At 51.4% G+C, this 21,041-nt stretch overlaps 1 protein-coding gene across 4 annotated transcripts in view; it reads right to left on the bottom strand.

The window, feature by feature from the left end:
- The window catches only part of GMCL1 (germ cell-less 1, spermatogenesis associated), a 188,552-nt gene that overhangs the window by 39,412 nt on the left and 128,099 nt on the right, over positions 1-21,041 (bottom strand). For all 4 annotated transcript variants that reach the window (XM_075346157.1, XM_075346160.1, XM_075346159.1 and 1 more), the window contains exons 9-10: positions 20,420-20,510; positions 17,651-17,794 (exon numbers count right to left, since the gene is read on the bottom strand). In XM_075346157.1, the coding sequence (XP_075202272.1) occupies positions 17,651-17,794; positions 20,420-20,510 (235 nt within the window). The remainder of the gene's footprint in view (positions 1-17,650; positions 17,795-20,419; positions 20,511-21,041) is intronic.

Here is a 21,041-nt window from a genome sequence, read left to right on the forward strand (position 1 = left end):
CTGCCACCATCTTCCCTAGGAAGTGCATGAGGCGCCTCAAGGGGTGTGACTGGCCTTGAAGGAGAGATTGCACCCCTGTCTGTAGTGAACGCTGTTTGTTCAGCGGAAGCTTCACTATCGCTGAGAGAGTATGAAACTCCATGCCAAGATATGTCAGTGATTGGGCCGGTGTCAGATTTGACTTTGGGAAATTGATGATCCACCCGAATCTCTGGAGTGTCTCCAGAGCAATGTCCAGGCTGTGTTGGCACTCGAGAGGGTGCCTTGACAAGCAGATCGTCTAAGTAAGGGATCACCGAGTGTCCCTGAGAGTGTAGGACTGCTACCACTGTTGCCATGACCTTGGTGAAAACCCGTGGGGCTGTCGCCAGGCCGAAAGGCAGTGCCACGAACTGAAGGTGTTCGTCCCCTATGGCGAAACGCAGGAAGCGCTGATGCTCTGGTGCAATCGGTACGTGGAGATAAGCATCTTTGATGTCGATTGATGCTAGGAAATCTCCTTGGGACATTGAGGCAATGACGGAGCGGAGCGATTCCATCCGGAACCGCCTGGTTTTTACGTGTTTGTTGAGCAGTTTTAGGTCCAGAACAGGACGGAAAGATCCGTCCTTTTTTGGCACCACAAACAAGTTGGAGTAAAAACCGTGACCCTGTTGCTGAAGAGGAACAGGGATCACCACTCCTTCTGCCTTCAGAGTGCTGACTGCCTGAAGAAGAGCATCGGCTCGATCGGGGGGCGGAGATGTTCTGAAGAAACGAGTCGGAGGACGAGAGCTAAACTCTATCCTGTAACCGTGAGACAGAATGTCTCTCACCCAACGGTCTTGTACCTGTGGCAGCCAGGCGTCGCAAAAGCGGGAGAGCCTGCCACCGACCGAGGATGCGGTTTGAAGAGGCCGAAAGTCATGAGGAAGCCGCTTTGGGAGCGGTTCCTCCGGCGGTCTTTTTAGGACGTGACTTAGACCGCCATGAATCGGAGTCCCTCTGACCCTTCTGTGGCCTGTTGGACGAGGAGAATTGAGACCTGGCCGCGGGCCGAAAGGACCGAAACCTCGATTGTACCTTCCGTGGTTGAGGTCTGTTTGGTATGGACTGGGGTAAGGATGAGTCCTTTCCCTAGGATTGCTTAATGATTTCATCCAATCGCTCACCAAACAGGCGGTCGCCAGAAAGTGGCAAACCGGTTAAGAACTTTTTGGAAGCAGAGTCTGCCTTCCATTCACGTAGCCACAAGGCCCTGCGGACTGCCACCGAATTGGCGGATGCTACCGCCGTACGGCTCGCAGAGTCCAGGACAGCATTAATGGCGTAGGACGCAAATGCCGACGCCTGAGAGGTTAAGGACACCACTTGCGGAGCAGAGACACGTGTGACTGCATTAATCTGCGAGTGACAAGCTGAGATAGCTTGGAGTGCCCATACGGCTGCGAATGCCGGAGCAAAGGACGCGCCGATAGCTTCATAGATGGATTTCAGCCAGAGTTCCATCTGTCTGTCAGTGGCATCTTTGAGTGAAGCCCCATCTTCCACTGCAACTATGGATCTGGCCGCCAGTCTGGAGGATCCACCTTGGGACACTGAGCCCAACCCTTGACAACGTCAGGGGGGAAGGGATAACGTGTGTCCTTAAGGCGCTTAGAAAAGCGCTTATCTGGACAAGCTCGGTGTTTCTGTACTGCCTCTCTGAAGTCGGAGTGATCCAGAAACGTACTCATTGTACGTTTGGGAAACCTAAAACGGAATTTCTCCTGCTGAGAAGCTGACTCCTCAATTGGAGGAGCTGGGGGAGAAAGATCCAACACCTGATTGATGGACGCTATAAGGTCATTCACTATGGCGTCTCCCTCAGGTGTATCAAGGTTGAGAGCGACCTCAGGATCAGAATCCTGATCTGCCACCTCCGCTTCATCCTCTAGAGAGTCCTCCTGCTGAGACCCTGAGCAGTGTGATGAGGTCGAGGGAAGCTCCCAGCGAGCCCGCTTAGGCAGTCTGGGACTGCGGTCCGTGTCAGAGACCTCACCTTGGGACCTATGAGTCACCCCAGGAGCACTTTGCCGCTCCAACCGAGGGGGGCCTGGGGTCAATGATTCCACAGTGCCCGGGGCCTGTGTTACCGTTCTGGACTGCAAAGCTTCTAGTATCCTAGCAGACCATTTATCCATAGACTCAGAAAGTTTGTCAGCGAATACTGCAAACTCCGTCCCTGTCACCTGGACAGTGGTAGCAGGTGGTTCCACCTGGGCCACCAGTGGCAGAGGCTCCGGCTGAGCAAGTGCCGCAGGGGCCGAGCATTGTACACAATGAGGGTAGGTGGAACCTGCCGGTAGCATAGCCGCACATGAGGTACAGGTTGCAAAGTAAGCCTGTGCTTTGGCACCCTTGCTTTTTGCGGACGACATGCTGTTGTCTCCTCAGAGTACAATCCGGGAGGGTATATAGCCAAAAATCAACAGTGCGACCGTACAGAGTATATGTATAGCCTATAAGCATATATATATATATATATAAACTTCGGCACCCCGGGGGGCCAGCACCTAGTAACAGGTGCAGCTTACCGACCGCCCAAAGCGGTTGTGTGACCACCAGATTCCCTGCCTGGGCCTCCCAGAGCCGTGTTGTCTCTCCTCTCCAGCTTCTGAAGTGCTGACAGGAATGGCTGTCAGCGTTCTGTGAGGAGGAGGGGGCCGTGGGCGTGCCCTAAAAAGTGCGGGAATCTGGTGCCCCACTGTGCTCAGTGAGGGGGGAGGAGGATACAAAGTATGCTCCAGCCCTCAGCGCTGACGTCCAGTGCAGCGTCCCTCCCTTCCCCTGACTGGCAGGCCGGGGGGCGGGAGTATGTGGTACTAGGCCGCAGAAGCCGGGGACTAAAGTTATAAGCGCGGCCGGCAAACAAGCGCGGCCAGCGCGGTAGTCCCGGCGCACCAACACACCCAGCAGTGCTGCAGCGTGTATAACACAAGCGCGGCCAGCGCGGTAGTCCCGGCGCACCAACACACCCAGCAGTGCTGCAGCGTGTATAACACAGGCGCTCCATGCGCCGTCTCCAAGGGGACACAGAGTACCTCACAGTAGCAGGGCCTTGTCCCTGACGATACCCGGCTCCTGTCCAGCAGATTCCCCAGGGGCTGCGGAGGGAGCACGGTCCCAGTGTCTGGAGACCGATTAGGATCCCACTTCACCCAGAGCCCTTAAGGGATGGGGAAGGAAAGCAGCATGTGGCACCTGCCTATGTACCCGCAATGGGTACCTCAACCTTAACAACACCGCCGACCAGAGTGGGGTGAGAAGGGAGCATGCCGGGGGCCCTGTTATAGGCCCTCTTTTCTTCCATCCGATATAGTCAGCAGCTGCTGCTGACTAAATTGTGGGGCTATGCGTGCATGTGTGCCTCCTTCGCACAAAGCATAAAAACTGAGGAGCCCGTGATGCACGGGGGGGTGTATAGGCAGAAGGGGAGGGGCTTTACACTTTTTAAAGTGTAATACTTTGTGTGGCCTCCGGAGGCAGAAGCTATACACCCAATTGTCTGGGTCTCCCAATGGAGCGACAAAGAAAGAACGCACCCTCTTGCAGACGTGACTCTGCGTGTTGACAAAAAGGATGCATCCAAAACGCATGTATTTTGGATGCATTTTGCATGCGTTTTACCTGCGTTTTGGATGCATTCTGTCTGTGCGTTCCCCCGGCAATTCAGCTCTGCTACATGCCCACTGACAGCAGACACACAGTCGGGCGATGAGAATGAACCTCCGAGGTCAGTGTCAGGACACAGGCGTCCGCAGCAGTGACGTCAGAGCTTCACCCGATTTCACTGACATCGCGCGGCTTTCTCTGTGTGCCAGCCTGATTTGCAGTCACACGTGAAGGGCTCACCTGTGATCGCAAATCCCCTGAGTGACTGCAGTGAGTCGCGCAATCAGCTGTGCAGTCACTCAGGTGACTTGCGGCCACAGCTGCAGTCCTCCACCTGAGCGCGGTGGCTGCGAGTAACCTCAGTGACAGCTCAGCTGATCGCGCGACTCACTTCAGTTGCTGCATGGAGTTCACAGGAGCGGCGGTGTTCTACTGCCGCTCCTGTCAGCTTCCGATGTAACAGAGCTGGAAGCGTCGTGGGACCTTGCGTGGATTACGTCGGACCTGGAGGTGTTTTTGAGGGATTAATAAAGTCGTGAAAGAGGGGGGGGGGGGTTTGTCTTTCATTACAAATAAACACACACATCCAAAAAATCCTTTATTTTCTTTAACTTACAGGTTAGTCATGAAAGGTATCTCAGGGAGACGCCTGCCATGATTAACCTAGGACTTAGTGGCAGCTATGGGCTGCTGCCATTAACTCCTTATTACCCAGTTTGCCACTGCACCAGGGCAATTCGGGATGAGCCGGGTAGAGTCCCGGGACTGTTACATCTAATGGATGCGGCAATTCTGGGCGGCTGCTGGCTGATATTGTTAGGCTGGGAGGCTCCCCATAACATGGAGCTCCCCATCCTGAGAATACCAGTCTTCAGCCGTGTGGTTTTACCCTGGCTGGTATCCAAATTGGGGGGGGGGGGACCGCACGTCGTTTTTTTTTTTTTCAATTATTTATTTTTTTAACTGCTTGATATAGACACACCCACCGGTGGCTGTGATTGGTTGCAGTGAGACAGCTGTCACTCAGCGTGGGGGCGGGTCTGACTGCAACCAATCATAGGCGCCGGTGGGCGAAGGAAGCAGGGAATACGTGATGGATTAATGAGCGGCCGGCATTTTAAAAAGACGAGAAGCCGCCACAGTGTGAACACCATGCAGCGCGGCGCTGGTGATCGTGGATCGGTGACTATGAGAGAGGGGGTGGGAGGGAGAGACCGACATGGACAGAGACAGAGAGAGACCGAAAGACCTGCGTTTATTATGTCAAAAACACATGCAGATCACTAGTAAAAAGCAAGTGAACCGCATTCTTTCTTGAAAAATATGCGTTTAGACATTTCTCATTGACTTCAATGTTATTAAAACGCTGCCAAAATGGCAAAAACAATTGACATGTTGCTTTTTCAAACGCAGGGATTTTGACAAATTTTCCGCAACTAAAATGCAGCGTTTGTAAATGGATCATGCGCACAAGAAAGCTCTATTTTCCATAGACTTTGCCTGGAATTCAAAACACATGCAATTTTGCATTAAAATGCTGCAGCTCGAAACGCATGAAAAAAAAGCACAGTGCGCACATAGCCTTAAAGTTTGACAGTGTCATTAACTGGTTAACAGCCGCAGACAGAGCTCTGCTATACCCACAGCTGCTGGTGGCAGGTCCTGGCTGTGTGTTACAGCCATCACCTGCAGGGTATGGGTCAGGATCACCCCGTGAGTCCACTCATCCACCTGCTACCGACTTGTGCCAAACATCTGCAGCAGATGCTGGTAATGAGATTAAAGACGATTTGTCACTTGGTGAAAAGAAAAAGAAAAAAAAAAAATTTAAAATACCTTGTCAAAATCCTACTAGGAAAAACCCCTTGTGATTGAACACTTTTCCCCCAAATAAAACAATAAAGCCTATACTCCCCTCCTGTACCGGTGTCCGGGCTCGCGTTGCTGGGGTTCAAGTGGGGTTGAGACGTCACGTGATCCCTGCGTCCAATAAGCACCGGCTTGTGTCTCTCTACCTTCGGACCAAACGTGCAATCAACAGAGTCAGCGCAGCCACAGCACTCACTTCCTGTTGATTACTTGTTGGAAGGGAACCAGTACGGGAGGTGAGTATAGGCTTTATTATTTTAGCAGGGGGAAACATGGACTCCGAGGGGGTCATGCTAGTAGCCGAAAACCCTTTTAAAAGGGAATCTGTCACCATATTTTTACCATCTAATTTGAGAGAAGCATAACGTAAGGACAGGGATTTGGATTCCAGCAATGTGTCACTTACTGGGCTGCTTGTGTAGCTTTTATAAAATCATCGATTTATCACAAGGAGTTGTCTATTAGGACCAGTAGACCTAGCGTCCTGTAGCTCTCCATATTCATGAACTCTGTATAACATCCGCCTCTATCACTGACTACCCTAACAGCCTCCTGGGTACATTGTAAATGGGTAGAAAGCTGCCAATCAGTGGTGGGTTTATACAGGGCTCAGCATTCAAAGTACTAGGTCAGCTGCAGATTATATAAAAAAAAAAGTGATTTTTATCAGAATGACAGCGAACAGCTCAGTAAGTGACACATCGATGGAATCAGGGTCTGTCTCTACATTATGCTGCTCTCAGATGGAGAAGCAAAAACCTGGGGACAGATTCCCTTTCAATGGAGACCACCATTGTCATCTGATGGCTGATTAAGCTATTCTCGACTCCTCTGAATCAGGTAACTAGTGAGAGAACACATCATTAGATTCATGCAACCTGAAATATATGACCCATGAATATGAAATATGCAGAGTTACTGACAGCTACGTTTTACCTTGGAACACTGCAGTATTTCGGAGAAAACATACTTTAAAAGTCGTCTGGGGATTGTACATTTAGGATGACTAGTCCAATGCGGTCCCCAGATGACATCTCCCCTTGCTGCTCCAGGGGCAGACCTGTCAATCACCTATGGGGACATCAAGAGACACCTGTCATTGGAAAGGATGGAGGCGCTTGAATCAGCCGGGATCTACAGACTTTAATTCTTGCTCTTCTCGCAGAGCTTTTTGTGTCTTGTTGCTTATAGTGTCTACGCCATGGATTTGTGAGTCCCATAGTTTGTGTAAATGTAATTAAAGGTGTTACGCTTGAAACGTTGGATCAGAGAAGAAAATCTGATAACGACTGACTGAAGTTTGACAAGCAAAGAAGTGAAATTTCCTGATTTATCACCTCTGTGCAGCACGAGAGGAAGGCTTCATATCGGCTTTTTATTTCAGTGTTCACACGTTATATCGCGGCTGTACAATCACACGGAAGCCGGGGTCAGCAATATCAGCGGATACAATTCACTAAAAATACAGGTGTCACAAATAATTCAGAATTTATGCGATAACACAATCTCCAGGGACAGAAATAAACCAGTCATGTAAGGACTGCGGCTGCGATTAGAGGTCAGGTCATTAATACTGATTAACAATACTGAGTCCAGGAGGACTTCTTGTGCTAGTATTTAGAGTGTGTGCATATACGCGCACGCATATACGCGCGCGCGCATATACGCGCGCATATACGCACGCGCGCGCATATACGCGCGCGCGCGTGCGCATATACGCGCGCGCGCGTGCGCATATACGCGCGCGCGCGCATATACGCGCGCGCGTGCGCATATACGCGTGCGCGTGTATATACGCGTGCGCGTGTATATATGTGTGCGCGTGTATATATGTGTGCGCGTGTATATATGTGTGCGTGCGTGTGTATGTGTATGTTATGTAAACTGAATGCTCATACCTGGCAATAGAAGGCACCTGTCACAAACCACCGGGGGGGGTCACTCAGAAATCCCCCGCGCTGGCTACCAGTACGTCACAATCGGGGGGTAACAAGTGGGGGTCACCCCTCCTTTATACCTCCCGACCGACAGACAGAGCACGTGACGCGCTCTCTAGCGCCCCTCTTATAGTCAGGCCAATTATGGAATTGCCCGACAATAAGCAAGGAGGCCGCTATACTACTTATGCCGATTATTGAAGGGTCCCCGGTGAGAGTAAGGTATATATTCCCCCGACCTCCGCGGGCGGAATATATAAAATCTCCCCGAATCTCACTGGCCTCCCCACAATAATCCTTGGCACAAACTCGCTGCCACCAACCGCTTCACGGTAACTATTAGCCGAACACACAGACGTGGGATTCAAGATCGAGATAACAGAACAGCCCAAGATTAATTATATAATTTAATCAGCCTAAAGCACACTAGAAACTACAATATATACAATAGGGAATCTACAGAATATACATATGTCAGAGTACAGTTACAGATAAAGCATGGTTTACAACAGGTATGCAATTCAATCAGTTACCTTGTGCGTCTGGCCACAGGGGGGCGCTGTAGACCAGGTTTCCAGGAACTCCCACCGATGTTTCCTACACGTGACCCCCAGCGAAAGAACACTGGAAAATGGCCGAAGTAGGGTTATCAACCTGGGCAAGTCCAGGTCCCCTCCTACCTTCGTGACCTCACAGGGAGCACTGCTCCACCCCTGGCTTGAGTTATGGACAATATCCCAACATGGAATATGGGCCATAACTTTGCCTGGGAGCGTCGTAGGCGGACGCCAATGCTCTCATTGTGACAGTTATGAATTTAGCCACAGAACGAGGGGACTCATGACCTGTCTGCCAGTTCCCCATTGGCTGATATCACGCCTGGGGCATTTCCCAATGTCCTGCTCCCATAAAAAGGGTGTGCCGGCATCGTCCGCATGCAGAGACACCATTTTTATGGTTGCCATATTTATCGGAAATATGGCTTGCGAGATATGAACCATTTTTTACTGGAGTCGTTCTGTCTGGCTATTTCCATAGCCTTGCTAACTAGCTAGCAGCTCCTACTACAGGGTGACGGCAGGGAGTCATCCTGTGTCCATTGTTCCCACACCACCTCATTTCCATATCACAGGACATGGCCATGGAGGTGTAAGTGGAACACTGAGAACAAGAAGGGAGGGGGCACTGCCAGGGAGTGATGAGGGATTATGACTGGAGTCATAATTCATCTTCATATCCCGGGATTTGCCTCACACCTCCCCCCTTTTGAGGGCGCTAGGGGGCAGCACACTCCGGTGTTCCCCCGTGCGCCCGTCCGCGACCTCTCCTTGTCGGGACAGCCCGTCTGCGTTACCGTGGTCACGGCCCCTTTTGTGGCGAATGGTGAAGTTGTATTGCTGGAGCGCAAGGCTCCATCGCAACAATCGCCCATTCGTCCCAGAGACGGTGTGCAACCAGCTGAGGGGATTGTGGTCCGTCTCCACGATGAAGTGGCGCCCGTATAGATAGGGTTGCAGACGCTGCAGGGCCCACACTATGGCCAGGCACTCCTTCTCCATCGTGGAATAGGCAACTTCCCTTGGGAACAGCTTCCTGCTCAGGTACAAGACTGGGTGCTCTTGGCTCGCAGAGTCCACCTGGCTGAGCACCGCACCGAGGCCGAAGTCACTGGCGTCGGTCTGTACTACAAACGGCCGCGTGAAGTCGGCTGCCTGTAGCACGGGCGGGCTGGACAGGGCGTCCTTTAGGGCCCGGAAGGCTGTCTCGCAGTCCATTGTCCAATCGACTGCAGAGGGCAGCTTCTTCTTGGTGAGGTCCGTCAAGGGCTTTGCCAGGCTACTATAGCATGGAACAAACCTCCTATAGTACCCAGCGGTCCCCAAGAAGGACATCACCTGCTTCTTGGTCCTGGGGGTGGGCCAGGATGCGATGGCTTCCACTTTCTCAGGCTCGGGCTTCAGTGTTCTCCCACCTACCCGGTGACCGAGGTACTGGACCTCGCTCATGGCCAGCTGACACTTTCCCGGCTTGATGGTCAAACCTGCCCGGTGGATCCGCCTGAGCACCTGTGCTAGATGCTCTAGGTGGTCCTCCCAGGTGGGACTGAAGACGGCAATGTCATCCAGGTACGCGGCCGCGTACCCTTCAAGTCCCTTGAGCAGGGTGTTGACCATCCGCTGGAAAGTGGCAGGGGCATTCCTCATCCCGAATGGCATCACCGTGGACTCGTACAGTCCAAATGGGGTAATAAAGGCAGAGCGTTCCCTGGCCTTGCGAGTCAGGGGGATCTGCCAATATCCCCGGCTCAGATCCATGATGGTCAGGTACTGAGCCCCGGCCAACTGATCGAGCAGGTCATCGATGCGTGGCATTGGGTACGCATCGGCGACCGTGACCGCATTGAGCCCCCTGTAGTCCACGCAGAACCGAGTGGTTCGGTCCTTCTTAGGGACGAGGACTACAGGCGAGGCCCAAGCGCTGTTGGATGCCTGGATCACCCCCAGCTTCAGCATCTCGTCAATCTCCTGGCGCATGTGTTGCTGCACCTCCAGGGAGACCCGATATGCTGAACGCCGGATCGGGGGATGATCCCCAGTGTCCACGTGATGGACAGCCAAGTCAGTCCTTCCGGGCTGGTTGGTAAACAACCCCCGGAAGGGGAGGAGGGTGGCCCACAGCTGGGACCGTTGGTCTTCCAAGAGCTGGTGGCCAACCTCCACATCCTCAATGGATCCGCCTGCCCTAACCTGGGCTAGCATATCCAAGAGGGTTTCCGCTTCTCCCTCCTCGGGCAGGTTGCACACGGGGAGCGCACATGCCTCCCGCTCATGATGTGCCTTCATCATGTTCACATGGAAGGGCTTCCGCCTTCCACGGGCAGGGTCCAGGGTGACCAGGTACGTTACAGGGTTGAGCTGCTGGTACACGAGGTATGGGCCTTCCCAGGCTGCCTGAAGCTTGTCCTGTGGTACGGGGACCAGTACCCACACCTTTTGACCCACTTGGTAGGTCCTCTCACAAGCGTTCTGGTCGTACCAACGCTTCTGATCGGCCTGGGCTTGAGCCATATTGTCGTGTACCAGTTGCGTCAAGGCCTGCATTTTGTCCCGGAAGCGCATGACATACTCGATAACCGACACTCCAGGGGTGGCCAAATCCCCTTCCCAAGCCTCTTTCACCAGAGCCAGGGGGCCCCGCACACGTCGCCCGTACAGGAGCTCAAACGGTGAGAATCCTGTTGAGGCCTGTGGAACCTCCCGGTAAGCAAATAACAGGTGTGGGAGATACCGCTCCCAGTCACGCCCATGGGAGTCGACCAACATCTTAAGCATCTGCTTTAAGGTGCCATTGAACCGCTCGCACAGGCCATTAGTCTGTGGATGGTACGGGCTGGCCACCAGATGTCGCACCTGGACTTGCTTACAGAGGGCCTCCATCAGCTGGGACATGAATTGGGTCCCCCGGTCAGTGAGCATTTCCTGGGGAAAACCCACTCGGGAGAAAATCTCCAGCAATGCGGTGGCCACCTTGTCAGCCCGAATGGACGACAAGGCCACTGCTTCTGGGTACCGGGTGGCATAGTCCACTACCGTCAGTATGAAGCGTTTCCCGGAGCTGCTGGGGATGGCCAGCGGGCCGACCAGATCCACAGCCACCCTCCTGAAAGGCTCATCGATGATTGGCAGAGATACCAGTGGGGCTTTGGGGCGTGGCCCCGCCTTCCCCACTCTCTGACAGGTTTCACACGAACGGCAGTAGGCAGCTACATCGGCCCCCATTTTTGGCCAGTAGAAATGCTGGTTTAACCTGGCCTTGGTCTTAGCGATCCCTAGGTGTCCGGCCATCGGAATCTCATGTGCGATCCGCAACAACTCCGTCCGGAACGGATAGGGTACCACCAACTGTCGGTCCCTGGGCCACGCCTCCGGTGAACCCTGCTGGACCGTGGCCCGGTACAGCCGTCCTTGGTCCCAGACCACTCGCTCCGGGTCCGAGTCCGAGGGAGGCTGGGCCGCCTGCTCCTTAAGAGCTTTCAGGCTGTCGTCAGCTTCTAACGCTGCCTGAAACCCCTGACTAGATGTGGCCAGAATCGACGAGACTGTCACATCTTCAGTCAGTACCCCGGGACCTGTGTCCTGGCCTCCACCTGACTCGGCTGCCACTTGGTCAGAAGGGGAAGAGCTATCGGACCTCCGGGAGGCCCCTTGGCTTCCAGCACTCCCACTGCGGGTGACAGCGGCCACAGCCGCTGCGACCGTGGGTCGTGCCTGCTCCTCCTCCGTTCCTGACCAAGTCGCCGGTTCAGGCAGACCTACCTGGCTTCCTGACACCCCGGTTGTGGGGGAACCATGCACCGAGATCTTACCTGGGAGCACTTCCGCTCCTGGACCGGCCCCAATCTCACCTGCCTGTTCCCCTCCTGCAGCAACAGAACCCCGCTGTGAAATCTCTGGGGACCCCACATTTGCTGTGGTAGCCCCCACCCCACACACTGGTCCTCCCCCTGCAGCACCCTGCTCTCTGCTTATCCCTGCAGAGGGCAACAGATCCCAGCTCACAGGCTGGTTACTTGTAGAGGCATTGTCACACCTTTCTCTGACCCCCTCCCCTGTCACAGCTGCAGCTGAGTGTGTGTCTATGGTGTCTATGCAAGCAGAAATATCAGAGTTCACTCCCTCCTCCCTTACATCATTCATAGATAACACATTAACATTGTCCGGAGGCATGTCAGTACGGGCTGAAGGTTCAGCCCTTGGTTGGGGCCCAAACTGGGAGGTTATCTGCCCCAAATCTGTCCCAAGTAGCACGTTTGCGGGGATCCGATCAGTTACCCCCACCTCCCTCACCCCTCGCCCTGCGCCCCAGTCCACATAAATGTCAGCAACAGGCAGCGCCGGGTCAATGCCTCCAATCCCGGAGACAGCGAGGGTTTTTCCAGGGATCAAGTCTTGGGGGGACACCATCTCAGGCCGCACCAGAGTCACCTCCGAGGCGCTGTCTCGCAGTCCTATGGTCACAGACCGGCCGACGGTGACAGGTTGGAAGCTGTCCAGGGACCTACCACCACCCCCACCCCACACAATACACCTTGGGCGGCCCTTGGGACGGGGACGGAGCCGGGGCCTTGGACGCTGAGGGCACATGGCCTTGAAGTGTCCAGGTAGGTTGCACTGGTGGCACCGTCTTGGCTCTGCCACGGGCCTGGAGAGGGGAGTTGAGGGGGACACCCCCTGCAGTCTAGGGGCAGGTGGGGCAGTCGCAGAATTCATCTTACCCCCTCTCCAGGTGCTGCTGGTGGCTGCTCTCCTGGCTTCAGGAGCCCGATTGTTGGTGTAGTCATCGGCCAGGGCAGCTGTAGCCGTGGACCCCTTTGGCTTCTGGTCTCGGATGAACTGGCGGAGATCCTCAGGGCAGTTCCACAAGAGTTGCTCCGTGATGACCAAGTCCAGGATCTCTGGTCCGGTGGAAAGCTGCAGGCCTTGGGTCCAGTGGTCGGCAGCTCGGGCAAGGGCCCGCCGGTGGTCAGCCCAGGAGTCCTTTGGTCCCTTCTGTAGGCTCCGGAACTTCTTGCGGTAGGACTCTGGAGTGAGGTTGTACTGTTGGATCAGGGCCCGCTTGATGGTGTCGTAGCCCTGATCTGCCTCAGCAGGCAAGTCCCCAAGGATATCCAGGGCCTTACCCCTTAAACGGGGGGTCAGGTATTTGGCCCACTGGTCCTTGTCCAGATGGTGCTGCAGGCAAGTCCGTTCAAAAGCAGTCAAGAAAGAGTCCAAGTCTCCATCCTTCTCCAGCACTGGGAAGTCCTCAACACGGACCTTTGGAAGTTTGGTGTCTCGAAGGTCACGTGTGGCTGATGAGGGCCGGAGCTGAGCTAGCTGCAGCTGGTAGTCACGGTCTGCCTGTCGCTCTCGCTCTCGCTCTTCACGCGCTGCCTGCCGCTCTCGCTCCGCAGCCTCACGCTCTGCGTGCCGCTCCGCAGCCTCAGCGTCACGCGCTGCCTGCCGCTCTGCCCTGCGCTCTGCCAGGAGTTCCTTGTAGCCCTTCTGGTCTCCAGCCTGGAGAAGGGCCATAGCCATTTGAAGAAGGCTATCCGAGCCTCCAGGCTCGGTGGAATGGCACGTGGTGATCTGCGGCCCGCTGCGGAGCCTGGTGATTCACTGTCCATTGCAGAGCGGAGGGCTGGCATCTGGCTCGTTGAGGAACCTTGGGTGAGCTCCTCCTCATCTTGTCCAGCAGTGCCAGGTTGCGCAATGTCCTCGGCAGAACGGTTTTCTGGCGTCGAGCTCCTGGAGGACTCGTGGGCAACCTCCTCATTACTGCCCACAGCACCGTCCTCCCTCTCTTCGGCTCCTGCTTTAGCATTGGCCAGTTGCATAGCTCTGCTCCTGGTGCCATCAGCCATTCTTGCAGACTTTTGGTCACTGACACAGAACTGACACCTGATGCCTCCACACACCTTACAGTATCTGCACTCTGACACTCTAGTGTTGAGCTAGTCTGAAGACCCCAGCAGCCACAGCTGCTGCAGGCAGTCTTTAGTGTCTGGGAGTATGGGTCTCACACTCACACACACTATTATCTCGATCCCACCGCTTGCCACCAATATGTCACAAACCACCGGGGGGGGTCACTCAGAAATCCCCCGCGCTGGCTACCAGTACGTCACAATCGGGGGGTAACAAGTGGGGGTCACCCCTCCTTTATACCTCCCGACCGACAGACAGAGCACGTGACGCGCTCTCTAGCGCCCCTCTTATAGTCAGGCCAATTATGGAATTGCCCGACAATAAGCAAGGAGGCCGCTATACTACTTATGCCGATTATTGAAGGGTCCCCGGTGAGAGTAAGGTATATATTCCCCCGACCTCCGCGGGCGGAATATATAAAATCTCCCCGAATCTCACTGGCCTCCCCACAATAATCCTTGGCACAAACTCGCTGCCACCAACCGCTTCACGGTAACTATTAGCCGAACACACAGACGTGGGATTCAAGATCGAGATAACAGAACAGCCCAAGATTAATTATATAATTTAATCAGCCTAAAGCACACTAGAAACTACAATATATACAATAGGGAATCTACAGAATATACATATGTCAGAGTACAGTTACAGATAAAGCATGGTTTACAACAGGTATGCAATTCAATCAGTTACCTTGTGCGTCTGGCCACAGGGGGGCGCTGTAGACCAGGTTTCCAGGAACTCCCACCGATGTTTCCTACACGTGACCCCCAGCGAAAGAACACTGGAAAATGGCCGAAGTAGGGTTATCAACCTGGGCAAGTCCAGGTCCCCTCCTACCTTCGTGACCTCACAGGGAGCACTGCTCCACCCCTGGCTTGAGTTATGGACAATATCCCAACATGGAATATGGGCCATAACTTTGCCTGGGAGCGTCGTAGGCGGACGCCAATGCTCTCATTGTGACAGTTATGAATTTAGCCACAGAACGAGGGGACTCATGACCTGTCTGCCAGTTCCCCATTGGCTGATATCACGCCTGGGGCATTTCCCAATGTCCTGCTCCCATAAAAAGGGTGTGCCGGCATCGTCCGCATGCAGAGACACCATTTTTATGGTTGCCATATTTATCGGAAATATGGCTTGCGAGATATGAACCATTTTTTACTGGAGTCGTTCTGTCTGGCTATTTCCATAGCCTTGCTAACTAGCTAGCAGCTCCTACTACAGGGTGACGGCAGGGAGTCATCCTGTGTCCATTGTTCCCACACCACCTCATTTCCATATCACAGGACATGGCCATGGAGGTGTAAGTGGAACACTGAGAACAAGAAGGGAGGGGGCACTGCCAGGGAGTGATGAGGGATTATGACTGGAGTCATAATTCATCTTCATATCCCGGGATTTGCCTCACAGCACCATTTTCCTGATAGATATAGAGACCACCATACTAATGTAGACACACACATACCACTAGCCACCCTCCACCACAGAGCTGCTTATGACTACCACAAGGGGGAGCCCTTGTCAGATATTTCCATACAACTAGCATTGAAATCAATGGCTCCTGGAATAATCTGCATGTGGTGAGCTCCCTCTAGTGGTAGCATCTCTAATCTCCATGAGATGGTGCACATGGCTGTAACTTGGTATTCCCATGCAATCATAGACTCACATGTTGCACAGTCAAATGTAATAACATACAGGGTCTGTTTTGAAATTTTTTATAGCAAATCTCCATTCTGACTAATAGAGAGGGATAGGGGGAAAAAAAAAACCCGTCTGCAGAACTGTGAAGGTTATATCAGCAACAGTATAAATAAAAAAAAATCCCCTTGGCATAAATAGATGCAAAAAAATACAAACGACTGAATGCTCTCTCCAATGTTGCAAAAAAGTAGAAAAAAAAAAAAGTTTTATTTTTTCATCCAGGCAGACTTCAGGCCCCGTTACACGCAACGGCATATCTAACGATACATCGCCGGGGTCACGTATTCCGTAAAGCACAGCCGGCATCGTTAGCGATTAACGATGGAAAATACTCACCTTATCGTCCATCGTTGACACGTCGTTCCTTTTTAAAAAATCGTTGATGGTAGAGGACGCAGGTTGCTCGTCATTCCCGAGGCAGCACACATCGCTACGTGACACACCTCGGGAACGACGAACTGCAGCTTACCTGCAGCAGCCGGCGGGATGTTACGGCCCGCTCATCTCCGCCCCTCCGCTTCTATTGGGCGGCCGCTAGTGACGTCGCTGTGACATCACACAAACCTCCCCCTTAGAAAAAAGGCGGTTCGCCGGCAACAGCGACGTCATAGGGAAGGTAAGTCCGTGTGACAGGGCCTAAAGATATTGTGCGCCTTGGGCAGTGATTTTCCCGTGATGCACAAACGACGCGCTTTACAGTAATCAGCAAATGTGGTGAGGTCATAGCCATGTGACCAGAAGAGGCGGGGCCTCAATCAACAGAAAAATGTTGCTTCCTGGTATCAAGTTTATTAGCTGAGGCCCCGTCCCTTCTGGTCACGTGGATATGATCTCACACAGGTCCTGCAAGGTCAAAATTTAAATCGACGGTGTAACACTTATGCTAATTCTAACAGGGGGAGGGTATAACTATGAATTCCTTAGCGCCCTCAATGCCCAACCCCCCCCCCCCCCCCCCCCCCCCCCCCCCCCCCCCCCCCCCCGATATGATGATTTTACAAGCTTTACTTTCTTGGATTCAAAACTAAACATGCGAGCTGGCCACTGCAGGTATATAAAGAATCAGCCTGATAGTCCCAGTACAGCACTGGCTTTAGGTTACATATGAAAATCCTGGTGATTGGTTCCATTTAACGAGCCTGGGCACATAACTTAGGAGAAGGAGTCAAACCAGAAACTCCATTTGCATACATGATTCGAGATGTCGCCCCTCCTCAGTGCAAAGCAGGAAATATGATTTGGATGTATGAGAGGCCTCTGACTAGTGGTTTAAGGGAGAATGATTCTCCGTGTGGAGTGTGACATCCTCAAGGAGAAACAATCCCCCTTACCCACTGGAAAGAAAATTATATATATATATATATATATATATATATATATATATATATATAAAAGGAAGAGTAAAGAAAGCACTGCAAAAATGCATTCTTGCTACATTTTTGGTAAATAATAACTGGCAACTAATTTTCTTAATGTGTGCTGTAGATTAATCACCTCTCACCACCCCCCCCCCCCCCACCACCCCCAAAGAAAAAAAAATAAAAAAAATTATGTGCTACAAGGCTTGGTGGTCAGCGTGAGACTTGGAAATGGAAGGTACAAGGATTTTATTTTCTTAACATGGTTTGTGATATGGAATGAAAACTTTGGGGTTTTTCTGAGGACACATCCTCTCAGATCGTCCCCTTCTTGTGTAGTCATGCTGAACTGGTGTTGTCCTATAGATGTACATGTTAGGAATGACAAATCGGAACCTAAAGCTATGGAAAGTGGTGGGATGCACGAGAATATTGTCCGTCTATAGCTTACAAGAGAGCAGCACACATTTAGGGCGGTGCTCATACCATACAGTCACTTTATAGTGGTCCTGACAAAAAGTACCCTCGGAAGTGAGACTATCATGGCCATCATGAGGAATTGTCAGACAAGACCTAAGTGATAGGTGAAGCCACACATCGCGCTTGTGGAAAGATAAGTGATGTGTTATTGTCACACTTCCACTTTAGGAGCGCGGCCCCTTCCGATAATTATTACCTGAGGGTATGAGAGCATCACGCTCAATGATCCTCGCTGACGCCAGGTCGCTGATGATGTACTGCAGACGCAGGTGCCTGAACACTGGCACAAATGGGCAGCCCTGATCGGTTTCTAGGAAGGTGATGCCAGTATCTTCTAATTCTAAAGAAAGCAGAAGACGAGAGACTTTTATTATTGCCATTTATTCCATGCGTTTTACATGTGAAAAAGGGGCATACATAGTCCATGCGCTTTACATGTGAAAAAGGGGCATACATAGACAAGTACAATAATCGTGAGCATAGATTCAACAGGGCTCACCAAAAATCTGTACAATAGTGATATACAGGTGGTAATAATACATAGCGTACTCCAGGTACAGACGATTACCATGTATACAGGCGGTTTTACAGCAAATCAGCTTAGTTGTTGTCACCAGGTCAAAAGAGGCCAACTACTGCCATTATTGTATTCCCGCTGCTCTTCTAAGGAATTTAATTTTTATTTTTTTATTTTCCACCATACGGTTTCAGAGATATGATCCCCTGCACTACTAATTCCTACATTTTTTCCAAGGGAGCGTGGCTCAGAGGATTGTCTGGGGCTGGGTCTTTAGACCGCTCTGAATGATTACCCTGTGAGCACTGCTCCTTTGTAAGGACCATAAAAATCATCAGTAAATATAAAAAAAAAAAAAAAATAGTAATTAAGAGGTAATAAAATAAGAGCATAACTGGCCATTTTGACCCAGTGATGGGTCCTACCCAATGGTCACAAGGAGACGCATCTTTTTACACTTAACCCCTTCAGCCCCCGGGCATTTTGCGTTTTTCCGGGGTTTTTTCCCCTCTCTTCTGAGAGACGTAACTTTTTTATTTTTCCATCAATTTTGCAATATAAGGACTTGTTTTTTGCGGGACGAGTTATAGTTTTAAATGAAACCATAAGTTTTACCATATAGTGTACTGGAAAACAGCAAAAAAATTTCAAGTGAGGAAAAAGTGATCGCACAATAGGTTTTGGGATATTTTATTCACATGTTCACTATATAGTAAAACTGATGTCTGGGTGTGATGCCTGAGGTCGGTGCGAGTTTGGAGTCACCAAACATGAATAGGTTTACTTGTATCTAAGTGGTTAAAAAAAAAAAATCACGTTTGTCCATAAAACAAAAAGTGGCACAATTTTTGCGCCATTTTCTGAAACCCGTAGCGTTTTCATTTTTCGGTATCTATGGCTCATTGAATGCTTATCTGTTGCGTCTCGAGCTGACGTTTTTAAATGGTACCACTTTTGCGCAGATGCCACCCTTGATCACCTGCAAAATTTGCGATGACCAAAAAAATGTAATTTAGGAATTTTTTTGCCACTATGCCGTTTACTGATTAGATAAATTGATTTTATATTTTGAAAGATCTGGCATTTCTGAACATGGCGATATCGAATTTAAGTATATTTTTTTAACCCTTTAATTTTCAATGGGGCGAAAGGAGAGTGATTTGAACTTTTAGGTTTTTTCATTTAATTTTTTTTTTTTACTTTTACTAGGTCCCTTTGGGGGCTATATGGATCAGCAGTCTGATCGCTTTTCCTTATCTCCAGATCACAGCTACACAGCTGAGATCTGCAGATACGCTGCTTTATTTTCAATGCCGGCACTATTCCGGCATTGAGAGAAAGTGACTCATGTTAGCTACAGGCGTCATCATATGACCCTGTGCTACCATGGCAATTTTCAGAAGTCACGTGATCACCTCACGGGACATCCGATGGGGGTGGGGTAAGTTATCATAATGGCGGTGCGCATATACATCTTGCTGCCAGATTTTGGTAGCGAGATGTAAGGGGTTAATAGTTGCAGCTGGAATGTGATTCCACTAGCAGGCACACGTGTCAGGTGTTGAAATTAGCTGATATGTGTGTGGATCACGGCGGACTGCCCATGGCAGGGGGCGGGGATTAACCTCACACGATCCATGACGTACCCAGTATGTCATGGGTCGCTAAGGGGTTAAAAGGGAACCGGTCACCAGATTTGGTGACTATAAGCTGCAGCCACCACCACTGAACTCTTATATACAACATTCCAGAATACTATATATAAGAGCCCAGGCCGCTGTGTAGAACGTAAAAACCACTTACCAAGGGGGCGGTTCGGTCAGATGGGTGTCGCTGCGATCTTCGTCCTCCTATCCAGCCCAGGCGCACATTAATCTGATCTGCCCTCGGCAGTGCAAAGTACTGTAATGAGCAGGCAAGAGGAAAAGTTAAAGACCGCCTGTGCACTACAATAAATTGGTCTGCCCTGAGCCGGGAGATCAAAGTGCGCCTGTGCAGGACCTCAATGCCAGCCTGTGTGGATGACGTAGGACATGTCATGCACACAAACCTCAGAAAAAGGAAAACTGTGATAGCCGCAGAGAGGAGGCGCCAGACCGGAGAGCAGTGACGCCCATTGGACTCAACCGCCCCTTAAGTGAGTATTCTAAAAGTGATTTTTTTAAATTTTACACAGCGGCCTGGGCTCTTATACACAGTATTCTGGAATGCTGTATATAAGAGCTAACTGTTGGTGGCTGCAGCTTATAGGGGCCAAATTTGGTGACAGGTTCCCTTTAACCCTGTCACTAATTATGATCAAACTGAAAGTTGTACCGATGTGTAGCACAACTGCAGATTGTGCCCACTGTATGTGATTGTACCCAAACCTAAGCACCCACACATCAATTTGCCAGCCATGCATTTTTATCAAGTTTCTTCTAGCGGAGAATGACCCGATTTACCAACCTTTCCTGCGTTTGGAGAACCAGGCGTCTGCTTCAGTTAGGAGCTGTTTTAAGGACCCATTCCAAGAAGGCACTAGTTGCAGGAACATCCACTGTTGGAAAATGAGGCAAAATCAATTTACAACAGTAGTTGAAGTGATCAACCAAATAAAAGTCTAAACCAGTTATATTTTGTTATAGATCACAAACTGCTTAGCACAAGGCTTAAAGGGGTTTTCCACTACACTGGCCATAATCTATCTTTAGAATAAGATAATCAGTAACCGATTATTGGGGGGTTAACTCCCAGCATCTCAACCAATCATCTGCTTACCATCTCCGACAACTGCTGGATGAAACAGTATATAGAGCAGACCTGGGCAAGGGGCGGCCCGCGGGCCACATCCGGCCCGCCTACTCTCTGTGACCGGCCCGCCTGGATCCAGGCGTCCTTGCTGGCCGGTCACTGATGAGGGCAATCTGACCTGTTGTTCGGAGCTCCAGGCGGCCAGTGGTCAGATTGCCCTCATCACATGCTGTGTGCCGGGAACAGAGGACAGATCTTGAAGCGCCGCACAGTGCAGCAGCGGAACGCAGGAATCTGTCCTCTGTTGCCTGCCAGCACTTTCTCTGTGACACACACG

The sequence above is a fragment of the Anomaloglossus baeobatrachus genome, chromosome 4, assembly GCF_048569485.1.
Source record: "Anomaloglossus baeobatrachus isolate aAnoBae1 chromosome 4, aAnoBae1.hap1, whole genome shotgun sequence".
NCBI lineage: Eukaryota > Metazoa > Chordata > Amphibia > Anura > Aromobatidae > Anomaloglossus > Anomaloglossus baeobatrachus.